This window comes from Gekko japonicus, unplaced genomic scaffold (genome assembly GCF_001447785.1).
Source record: "Gekko japonicus isolate JY-2015 unplaced genomic scaffold, Gekko_japonicus_V1.1 scaffold451, whole genome shotgun sequence".
In the NCBI taxonomy this organism is placed as follows: domain Eukaryota; kingdom Metazoa; phylum Chordata; class Lepidosauria; order Squamata; family Gekkonidae; genus Gekko; species Gekko japonicus.
Window position 1 is genome coordinate 1,082,959 of NW_015175983.1, and position 25,184 is coordinate 1,108,142.

General features: G+C 45.5%; 1 protein-coding gene across 1 annotated transcript in view; it reads right to left on the reverse strand.

The window, feature by feature from the left end:
• LOC107123094 (TBC1 domain family member 19-like) overlaps positions 1–25,184 on the reverse strand; it is an 81,102-nt gene that overhangs the window by 48,039 nt on the left and 7,879 nt on the right. The window contains exons 3-4 of the mRNA XM_015426270.1: positions 8,562–8,636; positions 2,689–2,751 (exon numbers count right to left, since the gene is read on the reverse strand). Of these exons, the coding sequence (XP_015281756.1) occupies positions 2,689–2,751; positions 8,562–8,636 (138 nt within the window). The remainder of the gene's footprint in view (positions 1–2,688; positions 2,752–8,561; positions 8,637–25,184) is intronic.

Below are 25,184 nucleotides of genomic sequence, written 5' to 3' on the forward strand. Positions count from 1 at the left end.
GGAAACAGTGACCAGAAAGCGAACAGCACTGAAAGGAGGGAAATCAATGCAGAATGACAAAGAAAACCCAACAGGCCTATGTGAAAGCACTCTACATTTGCTTTCATTAAATCTCTATTACCTTTGCCTCTCTCTTGCCTTCTCTCTCCCTCTGTTGTCTCTCACCTCCAGTCTCAAAAATTAGTAGTAAGTCAATAGTAAATGTTTATTGCATGTGGCCAAAGGCCACAACAAAGTTGTCTAGATAAATTTTAGATAAAACATGGGAAGAATGGAAACAACCATCAAGATAAGATGCCACACAATTAAAGTAGATTACAAAACTAAAAATTTTAAGTTTTGGACACCACTTTTTCACAGATGTTCTTGGCATCCCGGGAATATAGTGCTACCATGTTGGTAACGTATGGGTCTACATCTGCAAGAAGGAATATTATTGTCTCTTCAGCTATGCATGCAGTCAGATTGGCTAAGATGGCCACCAGAAATGTATATCTGGGTTCCCAATATAGAGGACAACGCAACAGCAGGGCCTCAACCATACCGCAAACACTGATACACTGAGCAACCTGTCTGCATGAGTGGTGCTCTGTTAACATGGCAGATGGCGTGTTTTGAAAGTGAATGGCTGTAAAGGCTGATCTCAGGTTGTGAAACGTGAGGTTGGATCTTTTCAATGGGATCCAACCCTCTCTGAAGAACTGTCTCCTCCAATACTATCCAGCTCATAAGTTAAGACCCACCTCTCAAGCCTGGATCTCTGTCCTTGCTTTCAGAGGTGAGGTGGATGGTATGTCCTGTGGTGGAGCCTTGCCTGTAGAACATCTTCCATCTTGAGGCTTGCCGGGTGCCTACCTTCACTTTCTGCCAGATGCCGAGCTAAAACATACCTTCTTACAAGACTTTAATTTGGGGTTTTATCTTATTAGCTTTTTAATTGTCTGCTTTTGTTTTATGGATAGTTTTTATGCGACTTGTGTCTAATGGCTGGGTTTTTTTAAATGGCTTTTAAAAATACTGTGGTTTTTAAATCATTAGCCACAATGAGAAAGACTCTGAAGAAGTAGCACAAAAATGTTTTAGATAAATAAATATGTTTCCTGCACTCCACACTGCACCTGCAGCTAAGAGGACGGAGGGAGAGGCTGACACTTGATTTCTAAGTCCAGCAAGTAGCTTTTGCTGTGGATCATCTGCAGAAAATGGAGTAGCTACGGCAAACAGGAGGATCTAGAGCCATCTGACTGCACTTCTGTTCTTTGTGTGATAATGAACCTAACTCGTTAGAGTAAACCTTGTGTTCCAGTTCAAGGGGATTCTAACTATCTCGCCCTTCCCTAATGCCTCAGTCTTCTCAGACCAGTTACTTAGAAAGTATCCAGACATGTTAGCCGAGTGAGGAGACAGAGACTGAAAGATGGCAGGTTGCTTATGCAGGACCCCAGTTGAATCCCCCCCCCCCCCGAGACATCCTACTGCTTTAACCCAGGTGGTGGGTTTAGCTCTGGCAGCAAAGCTAAAATTCCTAGATGTCTAATCCCCGTTTATTAGAGTAGTGTGTTAAGGAAAGGAGTAAGGACTCTCAGAAGGACCCCAGGGACACCAGAAGAAGTAATAATACTTCCCCTCTGCTCACCGAATAGCATCATCTTGGAAACTAAGCACAGAACCGTAGGACTCTATTACATATATGAAGCTTTGTGTCTACAGGAAGGGTCCCAGCCTCTTTCCTGTTGAAGAGCACAGTGACTGCACAGTGGGAAATCCCTACTATGCGTGTAGGCATTATCCAGCGTACATTAACAACTCTGAAGTCTCTAGCTTCTTACAGTGATTCCCAGACTCCCGTCTCAAACCAGAGTACACAAAGGTTTGCCTCTAATATAAAGCAGGCCTGACCTACTGAGACCAAACTGCACACCCCCTTTCTCTCTTACATGCCCTGCCCCAGCCCACAGCGGGAAACATGGCACTCAGCATCAGGCTGAAGGTGGCCATAAACTTGTCCCACTACTTACTTACAGCGCAGTTGTGAATTTCACCAGAACTGCTGGTAGAAAGTTGTCTATGGCAAAATTTTAAGGACTTCCAGGCATAACTGCATAATTTCTCACTGGGTAATGATTGACCACGGTGGCTCAGAGGTTAAGATGCTGAGCTGCAGACCGGAAGGTCTGTAGTTCGGCAGTTCGAGACCCGAGTGCCGCGTGCCGGAGTGAGCTCCCGTCTCTGGCCACAGCTCCTGCCAGCCTAGCAGTTTGAAAGCAAGACATTGCAAGTAGATAACTAGGTACCACTTCGGTGGGAAGGTAACAGCGTTCTGTGCGCCTCGGCGTTTAGTCATGCTGGCCACATGATCACGGAGAAGTCTTCGGACAGTGCTGGCTCTTCGGCTTGGAAACGGAGATGAGCACCGCTCCTAGATCCGGATTCGACTGGCTTTCGAGCAAGGGAAACCTAACGACTGACAGACCCACTCAACTGTAGCAGTTGAGCAATTCAGACCCATTCAATCGTAGCAGTTGAGCAGATGATTTCCAGCGACTGCAGTGCATGGCTCATTGCATTGAGATTTACTAGGGTCAGGGTTGGGTCTACTTGACTTAAAATGAATGCAGAGAGACCCAAAAGCTAGTTTTGGTGTTACCTTCCCCCCACGAAATGCCATGACAGCTATAAGTTACTTACCTGATATAAATAATCTTCAAATACAAAATAATAGTCGTCATTGCTGGCCGTCAGCTTCACATCCTGCAATTAAAAAACAGAACACTTTGAAAGCGAGAGACCACTTTTCCACCTAGAAAGCTCCTGTGGGGCATAAATATAAGGGGGACCCACAGAGTTAATGAGCTTAAGACCCAAACTGGTCACCCCAGCCTAAATTTCCAACATGCAGGAAAATCTGGTTCGTGTCATCCTGAAAAGGAGGAGCCCTCAGCACAAAAATCTTCCGTGTGTGATTTGATGGCGACCCTTCTGCTCCGTTATCATCCATGACAGTTTCCCATGGTTCCAGTGATGGGGGGAATGCACGCTTCACTTGGCAATCCATACTTTCTATGTGTTCCACAGACATCACTCAGATGGAAAACAACTTAAAATGGCACGTATCCTATTGGTCTAGTTCTGCTACTAAAGTCATCACATTAGCAGAATTGTGGGTTTTTTAAGTTGCAGAAAACTGTCGTGCAAAGGAAAACCTCCTGTGTGCCATTTCCATTTCTACATCCGAATGTATGTTTGCGCACCAGGAGAACATTAGTGCTTTAACAACAAATAAGCAGGAAATGCTCGGCACTCACAATCGTGCGAGAATCACGGCACGTGCCAGCGCTACGGTTTGTGCCGCAATTCACGTGTTCGCAGATCAGCACTTGACTGAAGACAAGCCCCAATGATGTTTTATGGGACACACACCAACATTTTAGAAAACAGCTCTCCTACCAAGTCCCCCGCCCCCGATTCAACAGCTTTCCCTAAAACTGAAGCAAGTTTGATAAGCAATTTTGCGATATAGGGCCAGGTGTGCCATTTAAAAGGGGGGAAAGCAAGGTCTCACTGGGCAGGCCCTGGACTCTCTGTGTATAAGTGAGGGAATGAAACATTTTATGTTTTATTTATTATATACTGTATTGTATTTTGCACTCGGCTTTGCCACATGTGAGCCACCCTGAGCCTTTCGGAGGGCGGGATATAAATCAAACTAATAAATAAATAAATAAATAAATAAAATTTCCAAAACAGCTTTTTGCTTGACTCGGGCCCCAGAAACCTGCCTGGATTTACAAACATTTCTTGGGTGGAAGAAGAAGAAGAAGAAGAAGAAGAAGAAGAAGAAGAAGAAGAAGAAGAAGAAGAAGAAGAAGAAGAAGAAGAAGAAGAAGAAGAAGAAGAAGAAGAAGAAGAACCAAAGGAATCTCAGAGTGGCTTACAAACTCCTTTCCCTTCCCCTCCCCACCCTGTGAGAGAGGCGGGGCTGAGAGAGCTCTTGACAGAAACTGCTCTTTTTTTCAAGAACACCTCTGACAGAACTATGGCTTGCCCAAGGCCATCCAGCAGCTGCAAGTGGAGGAGTGGGGAATCAAACCCAGTTCTCCCAGATTAGAGTCCGGACACTTAACCACGACGCCAAACTAAAAAAAAGTTCAATGCCCAGCAGATCCCAAGTCGCCACAGGGCACGGAGTTCCAGAGAAGAGAGCTGAAGACACAGCAGAGGAAGTCAAGGAAGCTATTTTTTGTGTGATAGAAACTCTGAGGAGGAGGCTCAACCCCTTTGTCCCTTCCCATCAGGCCAGCCCACTCTATTAACAAAATCTCATTCCCCAGTTCGATCTAATGCAAACGGCAGCAGAAACACTAAATATGAGACTGTGCCCTTGTGGATATAATTTAGACCAGGGGCCCCCCTACCTTGTGCCTGAGGGCCCCTTTGCGATTCTGACCCGAAATGTCAGTTAGTGAGCTTTTATTTTTTTAAACCCCCGGGGTATTTTTATTTTTTCAATATGACTACAAACTACAAAGAAAAATATAGGAAGGGGAACTACAACTATGGATAAAGGAAAGATACCCACACTAACTAAAAACCCAAGAGTGGGAGACCCCCTTTATGTTAAACTTAATATTAGTATTAAAAGAGTTAGTAAAACAATATACTTGTAGAGTTCTTGTTTTCCACATTGTTCTGTATTAGTAAATTAGTTATTATGAGAGAACTTTCTGAGCATCTTCTTTGTTTCAAAGGGCCATTTATCAGAGTCCTTCCGCCCTTACTTCGGCTTTCTGTCTCTAAAATCATATACAGTTTTCATTGCTCCCGCACCCGCTTCTGCAGCGGAGTCACTTGACTTAGTTTCTTCCTCTTTAGAGTCTTCCCCCGATCCCAGCTGACCTCAGGTAGTGAGCTGATGCATGACTTTGATAGTAGGTCTTCAACTTTTCAGGAGGAAGTTCTGGTTAATGCGGTGGCTCAAAGGTTAAGATGCTGAGTTGCAGACCGGAAGGTCAGTAGCTTGGCAGTTTAAGACCCGAGTGCTGCGTGACGGGGTGAGCTCCCGTCTCTGGCCCCAGCTCCTGCCAACCTAGCAGTTCGAAAGCAAGAAACTGCAAGTAGATAAACAGGTACCGCTTCGGTGGGAAGGTAACAGAGTTCCGTGAGCCTCGGCATTTAGTCATGTCGGCCACATGACCACGGAAACGTCTTTGGACAGCGCTGGCTCTTTGGCTTGGAAACAGAGATGAGCACCGCCCCCTAGAGTTGGATTCAACTGGCTTTCGAGCAAGGGAAACCTTTTAAAATTTACATACTGTTTTACAATATTTTCTTGCGCACACATATATTGAGCTCATTCATCTGACAGTATCTGTCTTCATTTCTCAGGGAGCTAACGCATTTATGCAGAAGGAAAAGGGGGGGGGGAATGGTTCTTCCCTTGACTGCCTCTTTACATGACCCCTTCTCTCGTGTGCCCAGCCATTTTCAAACTGTCCTGTTTCTTGTCACGACAACAGTTGGTGCTGAAGGGCTGGTGACAGCGCCTTGTGCATGTGTACAGTAAAGAGAACTATTCTGGCCATATTTTCACAGGAATGCACATAGTTTTTGAAAAGTGAACATTTGATGTAGTGATGCTATTATCAATTTCTACCTGAATGATTTAAAAAAAATACATTAAAACCAGGAAGATTTGATGACTTCCATACAAATTTCCAGTGAAGTGAAAGTTCCATTTTAGCTGTGTAGCCTGATTGCGTTTAGTCAGAATCAAGTTTTATTGTGTTTTTTTAGAATATTGCTCCACCTTTTTAGAGTATCAATATGGCCTTTTTTCCCCATGCCCAGGATAATGCCGATCGCCACTTTGGAGTCAGGAAAGAATTTTCCTCCAGGCCAGACTGGCCTAGTGATCCCGGAGATTTTTTGCCTTCCCCTGGGCATGGAGCAGAGGTTACTGTGGGAGACAGAGGGAGGTAGTTGGAAATTTCCTGCACTGTGTAGGGGGTTGGACTAGATGACCCCTGAGATCCCTTCCAGCTCTATGTTTGTCTGTTGTGAGGAGGGGAAGGGATTGTAAGCCGCTCTGAGACTCCTTCAGGTAGTGACGCGTGGGTATAAATCCAATCTCTTCTTTTTCTTCTTCTGTTTGTACAAAGTACAGTCTTTTTGTTGTTCAGTCACACAGTCGAGTCTGACTCTTTGCGACACCATGGACCACATCACACCAGGCCCTCCTGTTTTCTGCTGTCCTCCGGAGTTTGCTGAATGTTCGTTGCATCAATAACACTGTCTAACCATCTCGTCCTTTGCCGTCCCCTTCTTCTTTGACCTTCAGTCTTTCCCAGCATCAGCGTCTTCTCCAGTGGGTGCTCCCTTCTCATTGGGTGGCCAAAGTATTTGAGCTTCACCTTCAGTACAGTCTATACCCCACAAACACTAAAGCTTAAACAACCCCATCTGGCCCCACCCCCTTTATGAATCACTTGGGGGAGGGCACTAGATTCAGATTTATTGTTACAGTCAACAACCAGCACACTCAGTCATTTTACATAAAAAAAACATTTGAATAAGAAATAGGGGATAAAACCAACAGTGGCGTTCTTAAATTAAAAATATGTGACTGTAACATAGAAATAAAATAAAACAGCCATAAAACTCATGTATAATTTAGATAAAAGATAAGAACTTAGTCTAATTACCATGCATTTTACATTCCTTGTAAAGGTGGGCACATAATCTAGCCGCCTGTCTTGTTGTTTGATGGTTCCTGCCAGACAGGAGGTAGCCGAGTTTAGTCTTATTTGATCTGCCAGGAAACCTTTCTAACAACAGACTAATAGTCTCCATGCAGATCACCCTATGGTATACGCAGGGCTATTTTGGGGCAGGAACGCACAGGAACGGAGTTCCGGCTGGCTTCAGAGCTGGCCACGCCCACTACAGCCAAAACCTCTGCATGTGTGGCTGCCTTCCCTTCCCTTCAAGGGGGGGGGCTTGCCCAGGTTCCCCGCAGCTGCGGGCGCCCGGGAAAGCCAAGGGAAGGAAAGGGTGTGTGGCCTAATATGCTAATGAGTTTCTGCTATTGGGTGTGGCCTATTATGCTAATGAGTTCCTGCTGGGCTTTTTCTACAAAAAGAGCCCTGGATACGTAGTTAAAGAATATATGTTCCAGAGAGCCTGTTTCGCAGAGGGGGCAAGAGCAGAACCTCAGTGAGTAAGGGGTCCCTTTAAACCCCCCTTCCAATACTGCAGACGGCAAGGACATACCTCTGGCTAAAGTGAGTGCCTTTCTAGAGTTACTGGATTTGAGGAAATGTAAATAGGCTGCAGGAGCAACTACATATCTGGAGAACTGAGAATATCCATTTGTCTTTTGGTGTCAGTCACTCTCTGCTTAATGAGGGATTTTGCCTGGCCTATACCGAGATCCAGAAGGGTTTGGGGAGGGAAGCCTAGTCTCTGGATGGAATTCAAGACCCCTCCATGCCAACTGGACTGGAACTGGTCCTGAAGGATTAAAGGGAATGGGGGAGGGCACCGGGAAAGATTCCTGCAAGGACCTTGTTGGAGACCCTGGATTTAGACACACCCATCATTACATGCCCTCTTCTGACAAACCTTAATTCCATCTGGAAGTAACTATCAATACAATCCTGCGAATGCTCTCCTGGGAGATCTCCACAGGATTCCAGGGTACACCTGCTTAGAATTGCCCTAAGTTAGGGCTGCCAAATGCAGCCGGGGGGCGGGGAATCCCCCGTTTCGGAGCCCCGATTCCGGCGTGCCGGAATCGGGGCCTGGGGAAAACCCCACCCCCGCGTGCGCGTCACCCGGAAGTGACGTCGCACGCTGGGGGCGGAGCCACGCCATTTGAGGGGAAAACTCTTTGTTTTCCCCTCAAACGGCGTGGCCCCGCCCAGCGTGTGACGTCACTTCCGGTGATGTCCTGGCGGCGCGCGCATCCCCCAGCAGCTCCCGGACCGGCCGGACGATCCCCCGCCGGTAAGAATGTCAGATTTGGCAACCCTACCCTAAGTTCCTGGTATCTCTCAGCCAGGAGTGTCGAACTCATTTGTTACGAGGGCCGGATCTGACATAAATGAGACCTTGTTGGGCCGGGCCATGTGGGTCATAAAATGTGATGCCAGGTAGCGGAGATATAAACTTTATAAAGAACACAAACACAAAGATTTTTTTTTTTAACTTAAAATAAAAACGTGCTTAAAACATTAGCTCTGTAAGCTGCAAACCTACTTTTGATTTGTTGACATTCACCACAGAAATCTCATGCTCAGAGTTCTGAGTCTAGGACCCAGGTTAAAACATGAAATGGCTGAGTGATTCAGAGAGTCTGGCAAAGCAAGCTATGATGCAGCAGCAGCAGCAGAACTGGAAGCAGGAGATGGCCACTTCCACTGTGGGCCTGATGGAAACCTTCCAGAGGCCTGATCCGGCCCCCGGGCTGCATGTTTGACACCCGAGCTCTAAGCATTGCAGAAATACTAAACTGTGGCTCAAAGAAAGAAGCAGGCAGAAATGTAACAATCAGGATTACTCACTTTATAAATCAGGCTGTCCACCAAAAGGTCATGGAGAATCACATTAGATTTTAGCTGTTCATAGTACAAAACATCCTAGAGGGAAACAGATAACACTACTGAATTTTCATGACGACACGGTTAAAAAAAATAACATTTGCAAACTTTGTAGTTCTGTTTCTCCCAAAATAAATAAGAAAATGGTTTTTAAACTAACTCTGGGTACAATAAAAATGCAATATTGAATCCATCTCACAAATGAAGTACATGGCAGGAATAAAGTCATTCCAGGACAAAAACCTCTGTTCACCATAGAAATGTTACGCCTTCCTCTCGCAAGCCTCACATCTGATTTTTAATCATATCCTTCCACCCACTCGTGCCCTCTGCATCACCTAGAAACCCAGACGTATAGCAAACAAACACATAATACACAACTCAAAGCCTTCACCCCCAAAGAGCTCACAAAACAAATATGAGATAAGACACTTCCCAGATGGACATAGACGCAACAAGGAGTACCACATTACTCTCCCACACCGCTGCTTATTTGGTCCGGACTAATGATACCCCTGGAACTGGGGATATGTAGCACAACATGCTACATTCTGGACCTGCTGGCCGGTTGGCAACGGGTCCAGCTATCACGCACAGCTTTCTGAAGGAGCCATGCGGGCTTTGTAGGCACTGCTAGCTAAACACTGTTCCAGGCTCACAGCCAGGATTTTTTAATTCGCGGGGCCTTTAAATAAGTCAGGGGGCACCCCCACACGCACCCCCCGTGCACCCCCCCAAGCCTGGGAATGCCCCACAGAAGCCCCCAGTCTCTCACGCAAGCCACCAAGCGAGTGGCATGGTGAAGGGTTGAGCCCCTCCCCGCAACATGGAGCTCCGAGGGGAGAGCGGGAGCGGCTGCAGGGGCGTCCCCTCCACCAGCACCCACTCGCCTTTTGGCTGGCGCTCCCACTGTTGATAGTGGGGAGGCTGTGAGCTCTGCCGACGGCGCTCTCCACCCAGCTTGGCGAAAAGTCGGGGGGGGGGGGCTGGCCCCAAGATGCCCTCCTGTAGCAGCCAGTTTCTCGTTGGGCACTGGGGGGGGAAGGCAGAAGTACATTGCTGGACCCACTGGGTGGCAGGTAGTCACTCCTTCCCACCTGCCAGACTTGGTAGGTGCAGGATAAGCTCCTCCGCCCCGAAAAACCCCAGATTTGGGAAAGAGATCATGACCAGCAGAAGGCCCCTTCCTCTGTCTTGTGAGGAATGATGGTTGGAAAGGGAGTTGAGGGTTATAGGTGAACACAACCTGACTGCTACTGTCATCTTCAGGGGCTCTTCTTTGGGTGCTCCTGCTTTCTGAAGCTAGATGGGTGGCAACCCAAGCAAAGGCCTTCTTGGTCATGACTCCAAATCCATGGAATTCCTTCCTTGGGGAAATCCATCTGTTTCCCCCGACCATTGTCTTCTGCCAGCAGGTGAAGACTTACATGCTTTATCAGTAGAAAAGAGGAAGAGTCCAGTAGCAATTTAAAGACTGAAGAAATTTGTGGCAGGGAATGAGATTTCGTGAGTCACTGCTCAGTTCTTCAGATACAGCTAGAACATGAGTCCATCTATCCTTATACTTTGGAGAGTGAAGTGATTTCAGATGTCAAATGACGTTAGCAGGCGAATGACAGTAGTGGGTGTGACTGAATTAGGTGTGATATGCAAAGGGGTAGTAGGCGAGCTACGGTGGCTCAAGTGGTTAAGATGCTGAACTGCAGGCTGTGGAAGGTTGGTAGTTCAGCAGTTCGAGACCCGGGTGCCGCATGACGGAGTGAGCTCCCATCTCTAGTTCCAGCTCCTGCCAACCTAGCAGTTTGAAAGCAAGAAATCGCAAGTAGATAAATAGGTACCACTTCGGTGGGAAGGTAACAGAGTTCCGTGTTTAGTCATGCCGGCCACATGACCACGGAGACGTCTTCGGACAGCGCTGGCTCTTCGGCTTGGGAACGGAGATGAGCACCGCAACCCTAGAGTCGGATTTGACTGGCTTTCGAGCAAGGGAGACCTTCACCTTTACTTTTAGTAGGCGTGGAGAAATCAGCATTGGTAATGTGACAAGAAACACAGTTCTCGATTCAGCCCAGTAGTCTACTGCTACAGACAGACTAACGTAGACATCCATCATGTTTTATCAGGTGCTCCCACAGTGACCCTCCTTTCCTATGTATTTCAAAGCTTCTTTTTATGTTTCCAATTGTTTGCTGCTTTGGGGACCCTAAGCTGCATGGAAAGGCAGCATAAAAATGTTTTAAATAAATAGATTTGATTGACTTACTGAAAAGTTCTACCTTTCAGGCCTCCAAGATGAGCTGAGAGGGAAGAAAGAGAGAGAAGAAAGGGGTCTATGTTTTGGGCTCCCTGACAGAAATCTCCCGTCTTGCTGCCCCTCGTATGAAAGGGCTGGAGTTGCCCGCCTGAAGAGGGCGGGGTTTGGGGAGGGGAGGGACTTTAGCAGGGTACCATGCCAGAGAGGCCACCTTCCAAAGTGGCCATTTTCCCCAGGTGAACTGATCTCTGCCTCCTGGAGATCAGCTGTAGCCCCAGGAGATCTCCAGCCACCACCTGGAAGCTGGCAACTCTCTAAGGATGCGTTCAGACGGGGCGTTTCTGCCGGCATAAACTGCACCGGTTGGAACCGGTACAGTTTATGCCGGCAGAAACGCGATCACACTTACCCTCCATTTTGCGGATCCCTCCGGTGGACGCCCGCTCACACGCTGCGGGCGTCGGCGTTTTTTGGGTTTTTTTAAGGACAGTTTGAGCATGCGCATAAGCAGCCAGAGAATGGCGATTTTTGCGCATGCTCAACCCTTCCCCATTACATTTAAACTTTAAAGGTAAGGACTTACCTTTAAAGTTTAAAGCCCAACCTGGCCTCCCTGTAGTCCCGGACTGCTCCGGGAAGTTAAAGTAAGGGCTTTTTTCCCCCTTAACAAACGCTCGGGGCGAAGCTTCGCCCGAGCGCATATCGCTTATTTTTTTTAAAAAAATGGCGGGGGAAAGCCGGAAGCCTCAGGCTTCCGACGGAAGTGGCTGTACAACGTTTGGAGAGCGATCAGACGCCGGGGTGCACCGTTTTCAACTGTTGCACTCAGTTTACCACCACTTGGGACCTAGTGGCAGAGTGCAACGGTTTAAAGGGATTTACAACGGTTAGGGACGGGAGGCAGATGTTCGCCGTGTGAACGCCCGTAAGTACACCGGTTGGAACCGGCACCCTAACCGTTGTAAATCCCCCGTCTGAACGCACCCTGAGAGTGCTAAGAGGTGACCCCATCAGATTGCAGAAAGCAAAAAGGCTATCTGATAGAATCTGAAAGATATGCTGTCTTAGATAGGTTACTCTGTTTGCCACAAGGGTTCTGATGGGACCCTAGACAACACTGCGGTCTTAAAAGTTTTGGTGCTCACAAAGAACAATTATAGCACCTTATGTCTTTTATATAAACATCACGGTCCTTGAAAAAGATTAATTCGAAATGGGTAGATTACTAGAGTCCCATGGGACTAGTAATAGTGTTACTGACAAGGGGCTGTCTGAATGTAAACCTACCCTGGATGTATTGTTGGGGTGAAATATATTTTTGATAACACGACAGGGCAGTGGGGATATGCACTGCTGTTGTTGTGTAGCTATACCATCAAGAACACCATCTTGGTTTTATGATTTGGAAGTGTTTATCTTGTATTTTTAGTATTTTATACTGTTTTATTGTTATAATCTGGCGTTATGCCTCTGTTAGCCACCCTGAGCCTTCGGGGAGGGCGGGATATAAATCCAAATAAATAAATAAATAAATAAAATAATATTTGATACCAATATTTAGACAACAGTATTGAAAAATATAAAAAGAAAAAGAATATAGCATAAAATTGTTTTACCATAAGCATACAATTATTGTACACAGTGATATATATTTTTGTATGACCACCTGGAGGCTGGCAACTCTTTGAGAGCGCTAAGAAGTGACACCATCAGATTGCAGAAAGCAAAAAGGAACTAGTCCAAAGGGTGCTGTGAAAATGGTTTTCATGGGATCTTCTACAAGTCATCCAGTAGGCTTCAAGCCTGTGTTGCTCTTTATCAGGGGATTTAGATACGGTTGTAGAAAAGGACCCGTTATCGTCTCTACATTAGATCTACTTAATAACGTTTTGTAGCACTTTGGAGAGACTGCCTCTTGTTTTCTGCATCAATAGTGTGAAAACAGTCTCCTCTTCATGGGTTGGCAGATGCAATGACTAAAATGTATGCAAGGGCTTTGACTCCTAAAATAGAAGTGTCCTGGGTGTGATCCTGTGGGTCCGCTCCGCTAACAGCAGGACATCCACCCAGAGCTGCCTACTAGCAGAAGGGCTTTTCGCATCAGCAGAAGTCCCCTTGTCCAGTGAGGAAATGCTGCTGTCGGCAGAACAGATCCACAAGATCCACCCTGTGTATATATCTAGTCGGGGTCATTTCCTGCAGGAGCGCACAGGAGCGGAGCTCCGGCAGTAAAGAGCCCAGGGGGCGGGCACATGCAACAAACCCCACCCCCTGCTCCCAGCCACCCTCAGTCAGAGCAAGAAGCAGCCAGGTAAGTTGCAGAGCCCAACCACCCCCCGGTGCAAAACAGTCCAGTGGCACCTTTAAAACCAAGTTTTATTCAGGTACAAGCTCTCCCTCCTCTGTGAGGACAGATCTGCACGCCCCCCCCCCCAAATAGCTAGGAATCCAAAACAGTCCAGTGGAGCCTGAGTGGTGGGTGTTGCCTTCCGACCCACTTCCAGTGATGTCAGGGGGTGTGGCATATGCTAATGAGTTATGCTAATGAGCTCCTGCACCGCTTTTTCTACGAAATGACCTCTGTATCTAGTTGTATAAATACTAACTTCAATATTAAAGAACACACAAACTATGCTCCAAAGTAGCGAAAAATTTCACTCTTGGGGTATTCTCCTCAAGCGCTTTTGGAAATGGGTGGTGACCGAGCTAAGTTAGAAATTAAGCAGAGGATCAAGGACACCGAACACCAACTAGATCTACAGGTGTCTCCAACTTTTATAGCACCAACTAGTAATAAATACATTGTTGCACAGGCCCCATATTTAGATGTTCTGGAGTCCCGCAAACTCAGAAGGGCTTACACTTTGGCTAGATGCTCTGCCTTACCTTCTGCAGTTCTTGAGGGCAAATTTAAAAAATTACCCCGAACAGAGAGGTTATGTATGTGCGCGTTGGGGGAGATCGAATCTCAGGAGCATGTATTCTTAAGGTGCCCGTTATTTGAAGAGGCGCGCACAAAACTCATTGAGCCTTTTTTGGCAGGCACGTCTGATCAGGATAAGATGGAAAACTTGTTTTTTAACCTTGAACATACAGCGCTCCGTCAGATTGCAAAATTTTGCTCCTTGGTTATAAAAGCTCATCAGTGCCCTGGTTGTCACTTCGGTTAGGACTGTTTGATTTTAACTTTTACTCTTTCCAAGTCATCTTAGTTCTTTTCCTTTTATCGTGTTTTATTGTAATCTTAAGTCTGGTTTTAGCGACCAAAATGATTGTATAATGTTATTTTTTAGTACCTTGTTGCACTTTGGAAATTTTACTATTAGGCCATTGTAGTTTATTTGTATTTCTATGGTTTTATTTTGCTGGCTGGGTGCCGTAACAATAAAATTCATTTCATTTCATTCATTCATTTCATTTCATTTCTATGCTCCAAAGTTCAGTTTTGGCCAAAAAAAGAAAGAATGTCTCAGTAATCTGCCGAGAGCATACAGACATCTCCACCGCTCTCTTCCAACATAAAAGTATGTGACTTTTTTTTTTAACCGTCTATATGAAACACAGCATTTCAGTACATCATTTCCAGGAACACTGTTTTGAGGAATCGCTGCTTTTTCGCGCTAAATTAAATGTGTCACATGCCTTTTGATCCATAAAATTGTGCGTGCATCTGAAGAATGGCAGCATTCCTAACGACAATGTCTCGGCAGTGTGGAGTACAGAAAAAACGACAGCAGAGAGCTATAAGGGCAAAGAATGCAAGCTGTAACCTCAGAACAAATTCACTAGCTGGTATTAAGCAAGACCCTGGTTCAGATCCACCGGAGATTTTCCACCGATGAAACATTTTCCTCAGCAGACTGCAATTTTCTCACCTCCCCCCTCATTCTGCAGCCCCTAATGCTCCCCAAGTTATGCTTTGGGGGACAGGAGATTCTTATGGTGAGCTCTGAAGAGGAGGGGATTGAGAGTCACCATCCCTTCTGCCCACAGAAATCCTCTCCACTGGATGCAACCTGCTGTCTTTCAGGCCAGCCCATCTCCTGGGGCAAGACTATCGACTTACATTGGGAAGTGAATGCAATAATTACAGAGAAAAATCTATGAAAAGCAGTTGGAATATTCTAGAGGGAGAGAAGGTGAATTGTTTTATATGACGCAATTTGCACTCTACCAATAATGAGATTGGCTTTCCCATCTCAGAGGTGACCCTCTTCAGGCATTAATACTATCACTCTTGCTATGCTAGTTCATTACAAGTGGCTGCTAGCTGAGAGCGATATCGTCATTTTCACTGCAGACTTACGCCAGACCATGCCTGGTGAAGTCAATGGCTTTAGACTAGAACAGTCATCCATAGGACTGCACTGTACATGATGTACACACTTCAGCTCAGCATAGAAGCATGATATTGAGAGCCAGTGAAAGATGCTTTGGTACTGGATGTGGAAAATCCACATAGACCCCAATGCTCTTTATGGTGTGCCTATATGGTTCAGTGCTTTTAACTGTGAAGTTGAATCAATACAATCATCCTTTTTTAGACAAATTATGGGTTTCCCAAACTGTGTCTCTTACCATGCATTGTGCTCTGAATTAGGACTTAGTTTGATTGAAACCAAGACATGGGTGTTAACGGTCCGTTACTGGCTTAAATTATATTTTAACATTGAAGATGGTTCGCTTTTGTCTTTTCTGTTAAAGGAAATTCATAGTACCTCTTGGGACTATAATATTCGAACCAAAATAAGATCTTTGGGCCTCTCCTTGGAGGAGCTAGCTTTCTCTTCTGAAGTGTATATCTTCCAAACAATCAAACAGAGGCTGGTAGATATTGAACTTCAAACACTGCAGCCCCTTCATCCCCCTGTCTGTTCTTCAGCTACATTAAGTCTTAAGAATGTTGTGGGATGTATCCCCCTGTATTTGTATAATCTTGATAGCCCTAGCCACCGAAGAGCGTTTTCTCTTGCTCGAGTAAATGCCTTTCCATCAAAACTACTGTATGGTAGGTTTCAAAATATTCCTAAGCATGAACGGAGATGTGACTGCGGTTCTAACTCTCTTGATTCAATTGATCACATATTGTTAGACTGTTCGTGGCATGCATCTGCTAGGGAAAAATGGTTAAACACTTGGTTGCATGGTAAACATCACCTTTCCAATGAAAAAAAATGCCAATTTTTTAGTTGACGTGATGAGAGTGAAAAATTTGGGAAAGTCCGTTTCATGATTTTATAATTAACCTAGACTTTTAGTTGATTGTGTCATTTTCTGTCTTTGATTTTTAAGGTTGTATATGCCATTAAAGGTTTATTGATTGATTGATTGATTGATTGACCCCAATGCTCCAGAAAATAAATTATACAGAGGACTACTGGTTACCCTTTAAGAATAGCCAATACACGGTGTGAGATAGACATCTCACGCTGCCAAAAGTAGTCCTGCCACTACTTCCTGCATTTCATGCCATTTTGCTCTCACAACCTTTTTTCAATTGTCTCCTCTGTATCCATATATGAATGCCAACACATGATACTGCTGTGTGCATACTCAAGGCTGCAAAAGTTCATGGTATGACCACTGGATTAGTCTTCAGGTGCCAGAGCTCCTTTAGCTGCTTGTTCTACAATACGATGCCATCCTTCTTGAATTATCATCACCATCTACCATCTATGCTACTTATGACTAGGGATGGGCATGAACTGCATTTTAGTGGTTCGGTTCGTGGCTGAACCATGAACCGAATCACAAAACTATACAAACCGAGAGATTGGTTTGCAAACTGAATCAGTTCACATGGGTTTGTGACCCGTTTTCTGCTTCCCGCTGCTTTTCACGGGGAGCAGAAAGCAGTTGTTTAAATGGCTCCAAGCCATTTAAACCAAACAGCTGAGCAGCTTTCATGGGGAGGAGAAAGCAGGGGTTTAAACTGCCACTTTTTGCTCCCCACAAACCTCCACAAAACTGCCTTAAAACTGGCTGGGCAGCAGTGCACGAACTGTGAACCCTGGCAAAATTTGTCACAAACAAAAGTTCATGAGCCAGTTTGTGCCACCCCTACTTATAACTCCCGTATCAGTGCCTAGTTTTGATAATCAATGACATATTTCAAGATTTCACATTCATATCACACAAAGTTCTTATTAATTTGATTGCCAGCTAAATCTAAAAAAAGTGGTTTAGGCATATGGACTTTCCCATCTGGCATGAAATATTACACAGTTCTTATCAGTGAACAATATCGCTCATGCAGTTACATTGCTCACTTTCACCTCCTGCCCCCAACCAGTCACCTGACCACTCTGGAACACGCCCCTAAGGATGAATATAGGGGAGTGAATACAAATAAATTCTTACTCTCAATAGAGAGAGGAGGAGAGCCCTGACCTGGGTAGCCCAGGCATGCCCCATCTCGTGAGATCTCAGAAACTAAGCAGGGTCGATTCTGGCAAGGACTTGGATGGGAGACCTCCTTGGAATACCAGCAGTCGGGAGGCGGGGGCAGGCTTTATTCAGCCACCTCTCTGAATATCCTCCAGCCCCCCAGCAGGGGTCAGTCACCAGAGGTCAACGTGACTTCCAGGCATACACACATGCACATACACACGCACATATGAAAAATACACAAAAAAATAGAGTACGGTCACAAGAGGACTCACAGAAGGGATCATAGACGGAATCATCAGGGGACGTGCTATTGAAAAATAATTCTTTATACAGGATACTGGAGGGAACCAATGAATTCCCCCCCATTACTAAGTGCATAAGTGAACGCCTTCAGAATAAACTGTGCAGAGTCACAACCTGAAGTATGTTCTCTGCAAACCATTTCAAAACAAAAGGCAGCTAAAAGGAGACTCCAGCCAAGCAAAACCGAGAAACAATTGCACAGTGCATAAACATAGCTTATACAGATCCTGCCAGAGAGATAGAAGCCACAGTAGGAAGAATAAAATTAATGACTCCGCATCTGTAGGTCGTGACAGCTAACGATGTTCCGTAGGTGGTCGTTGCACAAGGCGAGAAATCTGATTCTCCTTTTCAGAGAATGCACAAAAATATAATATTTTGTAAAATACACACATTCCAGCAGTGTTTATTGAACTTCAACGATGAGCTTTTTCCATATACACAATTTGTTCTATTTCAGGATCTTAAAAATGACAACGTATATTATTCTATGAAGATGGCAGAAATTCATTTGACGGTACGAAGTATAAGACCACTCTGTCACTTATTACGAAACAGATCACAAATGAGACATTTAGAATACACAAGAGGTAAAGATTCGGAGGGACATCACACTTCCCCACTCCCCCAAGCCCCATTTCTACCACTCCTCTAGCTTTGTACCACCACCCCTCCCCACATGGTCTCCCTGCCCATGGAGCAGCAGAAAAGAGCGAGAGTTCAACAGCCCCTCAAAGACTAACAAAATTTGTGGCTGGGTAGGATCTTTTGTGCATCACTGCTCATGAAAGCTCTCCCCGGCCACAAATGTTGTTAGTCTTTGAGGTGCTGTTGAACTCTCGCTCTTTTCTGCCGCTACAGAGAGACTAGGCAATAAGACCCAAAGGAAACTGAAAGATTGCGCTAAACAACTATAAAGTGAAATGTATTATCCAATATAAAATATAACAAACTGTACAAAGTCGTAAGTATAAATCATTGTAATAATTCATAGATCGGCTAACCCTGCTGCCTGGGTGCTGGTAGGAACCCCCGCCCCCTTTGTACTATGTGGCCTTAGGTAGGTTAAAACTGAATTTGGAACCCCTGTGCAAACCGCTCAGAGACCCTTCGGGGTTAGGAGCGGTATATAAATCGAATATAATAATAATAATAATAATAATAATAATAATAATAATAATAATAATAATAATAATAATAATAATAATAATAGTTAACGAAGTTCTCTGGAATGACGTATCGTTTTGTTGGGACTTCCTCTGAACAACAGCGTGTCCCGTTACTAGTACAACTTCAATACGTGTCTCACAGACATACTCTTCTACCCATCTTGATCCAGTTCCTGCCTATGTGTTCTTCCGTTCACCTGCTCTGTCTTCCCATCTTGCCCTTGCCTGCATGGACTTGGGAGGGACCCATTCTCCATCTGCTGGCCTTGGCCCGGCCCAGTTCCATTTTCATCTCCACTGCCAGACAACTTCTGCCACAGGGAATCTCTAGAAGGGTTTAGTGCCTCTCCCAGGCAGCGGTTGTCAGGCAGGTCACCAAGTGTTATGGAAAGGGCACTAAACCCTTCTACACATCCCACATGACATTCAATGTGAGGCCTCCATCTTGGTACCCTGTGGAGTTGTTCTTGTGATATCTTGGCAAACCAGGAACATGGGTGTGTGCGTGCATATTTACTGTTAAATTTGGGGGAAGGGGCTCTTCCCCCATTATATTTTGTTTAACTGCAGATCTGGAATGCCCCAGGTTTGCAGAAATGTGTCATAATCCCAGATGGTCCATACATTTCAGAGCAGAGGTCCATCAGTGGCTATTAGCCACAAGGTATAGATAGGGACTCTGGGGCAAGTGATGCTCTGTCATCTTGGTGCATGGGGGGGTCAACAGAGGGAGGGCTTCTAATGTCCTGGCCCCACTGGTGGACCTCCTGATGGCACTGGTATTTCTGGCCATTGTGTGATACAGAGTGTTGGACTAGATGGGCCTTTGGCCTGATCCAACATTGGCATCTCTTATGTTCTTATGTTCATTTTTGAACTGCATTCAGGCCAGACATGACTATTAAGTATATGGATAAATAATCCATTTGTAAAAAAACAGATCTTTTTTAACAATAAGCAGGCCCGTAGCCAGGATTGTTTTTCTGGTGGGGCTGAAGTTTTCCAGGCAGAAAGAAAAGCCATATAGCCAATAGAAAGCTGTTACCAGGATAGATCTCTCAGTTGCAAGCTGTCAACCAGTTTAAATGACAGTTCTCAGCTGCTGCAAGTTAATCACTTCTGCCAGCCAAAGCCACAATTCTGATAACAAGCTGGCAGGTGGGGATAATGACTTCTAGAGTCAAGAAAGCTAACACTTAGGCAGAAAATCTCTCTTAAAGGAGACCAGTTTCTTGACACAGAATTAGAAGGGATCCTAGAGGTCACCTACTCCAACCCCCTTGCTCACTGCAGGAATTAGTCAACAACAGCACCCCACTCTGTTTAAAGGAGCATATGCCTTTAAAAATATTTTCAAATGATTGAAAAAAGCATTTACAGGAGAAATTCTTGTGGGGCTGTGCCTTGAAAAAAGGGGGCAGAGCCCCCAAAAGCCCCCCCTAGCTACAGGCGTGGCCTAATCACTTTCCTTGAACACCGTATGGTGTTGCCATAAGTCAGCTGCAACTTGACAACACTTTACACACACACTGCTTACTAAGCTATGTACCAAAAGTTGCTAGGATTTGGAGGGTTGGGAGTTAGCAACCCTGCCTATCAAGAACTTGAGGAGAAAGTATTCCTTGATACTACTGGCTGTGGTGATGATTCCATTGTCCCATCCTTTGGCCAGGCTATCAGCAAAACTACTGAGATAGATCAAGATGGGCAGCCGTGTTAGTCTGTCTGTAGCAGTAGAAAAGAGCAAGAGTCCAGGAGCACCTTCAAGACCTAACAAAATTTGTGGCAGGGGAGGAGCTTTTGTGAGTCACTGCTCACTTCTTCAGATGACTGATAGTGAACAGTGACTCACGAAAGCCCTAACCCTGCCACAAATTTTGTTAGTCTTTAAGGTGCTACTGGAGTTGCTCTTTTCTATAGCAAAGCTATTGGTTGGCCTGAAAGTTTCTGTAGAGGAGAGGAGGAAAGGGGTCAATGATCTTTAGGATGATTCAGTATGACAAACAGGACAATAAGAGCAGATCCTTCCACTGTAGTCAAGGGAGTATGGGGGAAAGCCCAAATTTTGGAACGACTTCTGGTCTTAGGGTTAATTTTCCATGGACCAGTAGGGTTGCCAAGTCCCCGCTGTATGCACAGCGGGGGACTCCAGCTGTGGTCTGGGAGTGTGTGCACGCACACATAGCACGCGTGTGCTGCAACCATGTCACCCAGAAGTGACACGGCTATGTCGGGCGCGCCAGGGGCAGGGCCATGGTCATCCGAGGGAAAAACAGAGTTTTCCCTCGGATGACCGCGGCCCAGCCCACGGCGCGCCTGGCGTGGCTGCGTCACTTTCGGGTGACATGCTGATGCCGGGCACATCATATGCTTTGGAGGTGGGGTTCCCCCCGGGGCCGGATCCGCCAGCAGCAGGTGACAGGCCTCTGGGGCGGGGGTTTCCCCACCCACCGGGGGGGAACTTGGCAAGCCTATGGACCAGTGTTAGAAAGACAAAAAGATCTGATCATTTCAACCAATGAAACAGAGTCCTGTCGGTTAATGCTGACGGGGTCCCTTCCAGGTGAAAGGCCTATGGAAACACCTCTGCTTAAAACAAAACCTGCTGGGACCTTCTGAATGCAAAGTATGTGCGCTACCACTCGGAAATTATTATAATACTGCCCCTTAAACAACTACTAAGCAGACAGTACTCACTTTCCTCCCACACTCTCTCTCTCTTTTTGTACAATCCATCAAACATCTTGGCTTCTTGACATATTGGTTAACAGTTGGTTCCAACACTATTTGGGGTGTTCCTGTAGAACTTGTTCCCACAGTTCCATGACGGTGCAAAAGGACAGTTTGCTGAACTGCTACATTCCTTCTTTCCCTATTAACACAACTAAGAAAAACTCTTCACAAATGTTAAGAAGTTCCCAACACTGGCTTTTAGGTGACTTTTGTTGTGGCATTATGGCTGAAACTTCCATTAGAAGAAGAAGAAAAGAGATTGGATTTATATCCCGCCCTTCACTTGGAGTCTCAGAGTGGCTCACAAACTCCTCTCCCTTCCCCTCCCCACAATAGACACCCGGTGAGGTGGGTGGGGCTGAGAGAACTCTGACACAAACTGCTCTTTCAAGAACAGCTGTGCCAGAGCTTGTGACTGACCCAAGGTCACATCAGCAAGTGCAAGTGGAGGAGTGGGGAATCAAACCCGGTTCTCCCAGATTAGAGTCCACACACTTAACCACTACACCAAACTGGCTCTCTTAGGCACTGACCACCAAACAGACATCTCTTTATTATTCACTGCAAGCTTCAGAAGCATAGCAATCACAATTATACATAAATCACAATATGAAATAGCAACTCAGAATCCTTCGTGGTGACTAGTTGGTCTACGGTACTGTGGAAATATGAATCTTGTCAGGATTCCTGAAGCTAATCTCAAATTGTTCACTGCCATGACGAATATCTTGTTATACAGTGTTTGTTTTCAATAATGTAAGCTCCGGGAAATTTGATTAAACACATTTTGTAAAAACAAATCCACAGTCAAGACCCTTTTCTCAAATTCTATTTTTTCCTCTGAAGCTATTTAAAAAGAAGCAATGCTATTTTCATCAATAAGTGGTCATATATTACTGGAGATAGAAAATTAAAGGCTACCATCAGGGGTGTCTTACAAGAGAATACACTAAAATCAGGGCTATTTCTGACGATAGATGGTACAGGAAAAATAGCAACAAAACCCTTTTTAAGAATGCCTTCTTGCATTATACAAGTAGCTGCCTAGAGCTTCCAAGAGCAGTGAAATGAACAAGGGGTCCACGCTGTGACGGTGGGAAGCTAGTTCCGCTCTACAGTTCTTTTGAAATTCTCTATGCTCCAAGACTAAGGTGACAATCTTGTTGAGCCTGTGGGTACTTCTGGAAATCTGAAAAGAGGGAGAGGGTACCACCACAGGAGGCAATCCCAAAATGGTTACCATGGGGTGCTGAAGATAACCATAAAAGGCTGGAAAGTTCTCCTATGACGGAGTATGAGGCAAAGCACCCTAATTTCCCTCAAGGGTTAACGTGATTATTAGAAGGCCTAGTCCGGCTCGCGGGGGTCCATGATTTGGGCCTTCCTGCAGAGACCATCCCTATCTTTTTCAAGGCCAAACTCAAGAATGCGGTAATTGGTTAATCATGAGAAGCTGTGCTCACTTGTATAACCAGATTGGGGTGTGTGTGTGGATTAGGAACAGACATCAACGTCTTCTGGAAAGCTCCACCAAGAGAGATTCCTGATTGGATCCGAGAGACCATCAGCTACCAGAGGGCTCTGTTGAGCAACATCTGCTGATAGTTCCCAGCAGTGCTCCCTCTAAGTTACTGTGAGCTGGCTCACAGATTTTTAGCCTCCGGCTCACACAATTTTGCCTTGGCTCAGGAAGGATGGCTCCGGAGCAGACTCATTTCTGCAGTAGCCCAATCGCTCGCCCGCGACTTTAATGCCAGGAGTTCACAAAGTAGAATTTTTGCTCACAAGACTCCACAGCTTAGAGGGAGCGTTGGGTCCCAGACCAAAAGATGTCCGCTTAGCCTCGAACATGGCCAGGGCATTCTCTGGCCTCCCCTGCCTATACTGCCCAGGTGAACTGCCCTTTAGAGATCGCCACGGCATCTGCTGAGTGGGTCCTTATCTTTGCCAGCATATGCCCAGCACTGGAGGCCCTCATGAATACTGGAAACTGAAATTTCTGTCAACCGTTGCTGTTTTTAGGAATTTTAACTTTGCATGCCTTTGTATTTTTACCTGGATTTATTGTTACGATTGTATTTTAACTGTTGTGACCTGCCCTGACCTGCTTGCGGGGAGGGCAGGCTATAAATCCAACTAAATAAACGAATGTGTGTAAAAAGTAAAGGTAAAGGTTTCCCTTTCTCGAAAGCCAGTCGAATCCAACTTTAGGGGATGGTGCTCATCTCCGTTTCCAAGCCGAAGAGCCAGCATTGTCTGAAGACATTTCATGATCATGTGGCCGGCATGACTAAACACCGAGGCGCACGGAACACTGTTACCTTCCCACCAAAGTGGTACCTATTTATCTACTTGCAATTTCTTTTCTTTTTTTATAAACAGTTTTTATTCGTTTCATAGAAAGATACTTGCAATTTCTTGCTTTCGAAACTTCTAGGTTGGCAGGAGCTGGGGCCAGAGACGGGAGCTCACTCCGTCACGCAGTACTCAGGTCTCGAACTGCCAAACTACAGACCTCCCGGTCTGCAGCTCAGTGTCTTAACCTCTGAGCCACCGCAGCCCCTAATGTATGTACTACTAGCTAACTGAAGAACATTATGTTCAGAGAGATTTTTTTAAAAGATGTTCTGTTTTATAGTGTTGCTTTAAAAACAACAACAACCTCCATGCCTGAAACTGGGAAAAGGCAAGCTGTTTCAAAAGGTTTGGACAGAGTAATTATCATTGTACAAGACAAATATTATTCTGAGCAGGCATGCAAAGGATTAGGAAATTTAGAGTGTGGTCAGTTTAGCCTTGGGTAGTATTCTGATAGCCTCTTACTTCTTCCAGGGCTCTCAGAGTCTGATGAGTAAGTGTGCGCAAGAGAGAAAGCATGCAAGGACTCTGATCCCCGCACATCTGATGTGGCTTGTTAAAGAATCCTCAGAGGAGTCATGTCTCAGTATTTGGTCAAGGCTTTCTGCCTGGGTGTTGTTTTTTAATTGGAAGGGGGAAAATCCAAAATAGTGTAACAAGTGCTAGGAACTACACAGTACTCCCACACCCTATGCATAATTTAAGGTGAAAAATCTGCGAAGACAGACTACTTTGCAAATGTTATGAAAATGCAACCGACAAAAGCAAGAGAACACTTCCTGATTAAACATTCTGTGACCTCTCCACTCTGCCAGTTTCCAAGCCAGCTGTAATTACTTACACGCATTCACCTTTCCATAAAATAAACCACAGCCTCGCTTGGAAGCTACTCTCAACTAGGTCTTTAATTAGTACATATATACATGCTGGAGGGGATCAGAGATTTAAGGGGGGGGAAACAAAGAAGAAGAAGAGGAGATGGGATTGATATCCCGCCTTCACTCAGAGTCTCAGAGCGGCTTACAATCTCCTTCCCTTCCTCTCCCCGCAACAGACACCCTGTGAGGCAGGTGGGGCTGAGAGAGCTCTGAGAGAACTGCTCTTGAGAGATCAGCTCTGAGAGAACTGTGACTGACCCAAGGTCACCCAGTTGGCTGCATGTGGAGGAGGAGTGGGGAATCAAACCCAGTTGTCCAAATTAGAGTACACCACTCTTAACCACTACACCAAACTGGCTCCAGGAATAAACATTTCACTTGGGGGGTGGGCACGATCAGACAAGTGACCAAAAAATCAATGGCCCCCAGCTATCAGACTACTCACAGTAAGCTTGAGAAACCTGTTCTCAGATCCACCCGAGGCTGGACTGCATCAGCAGGA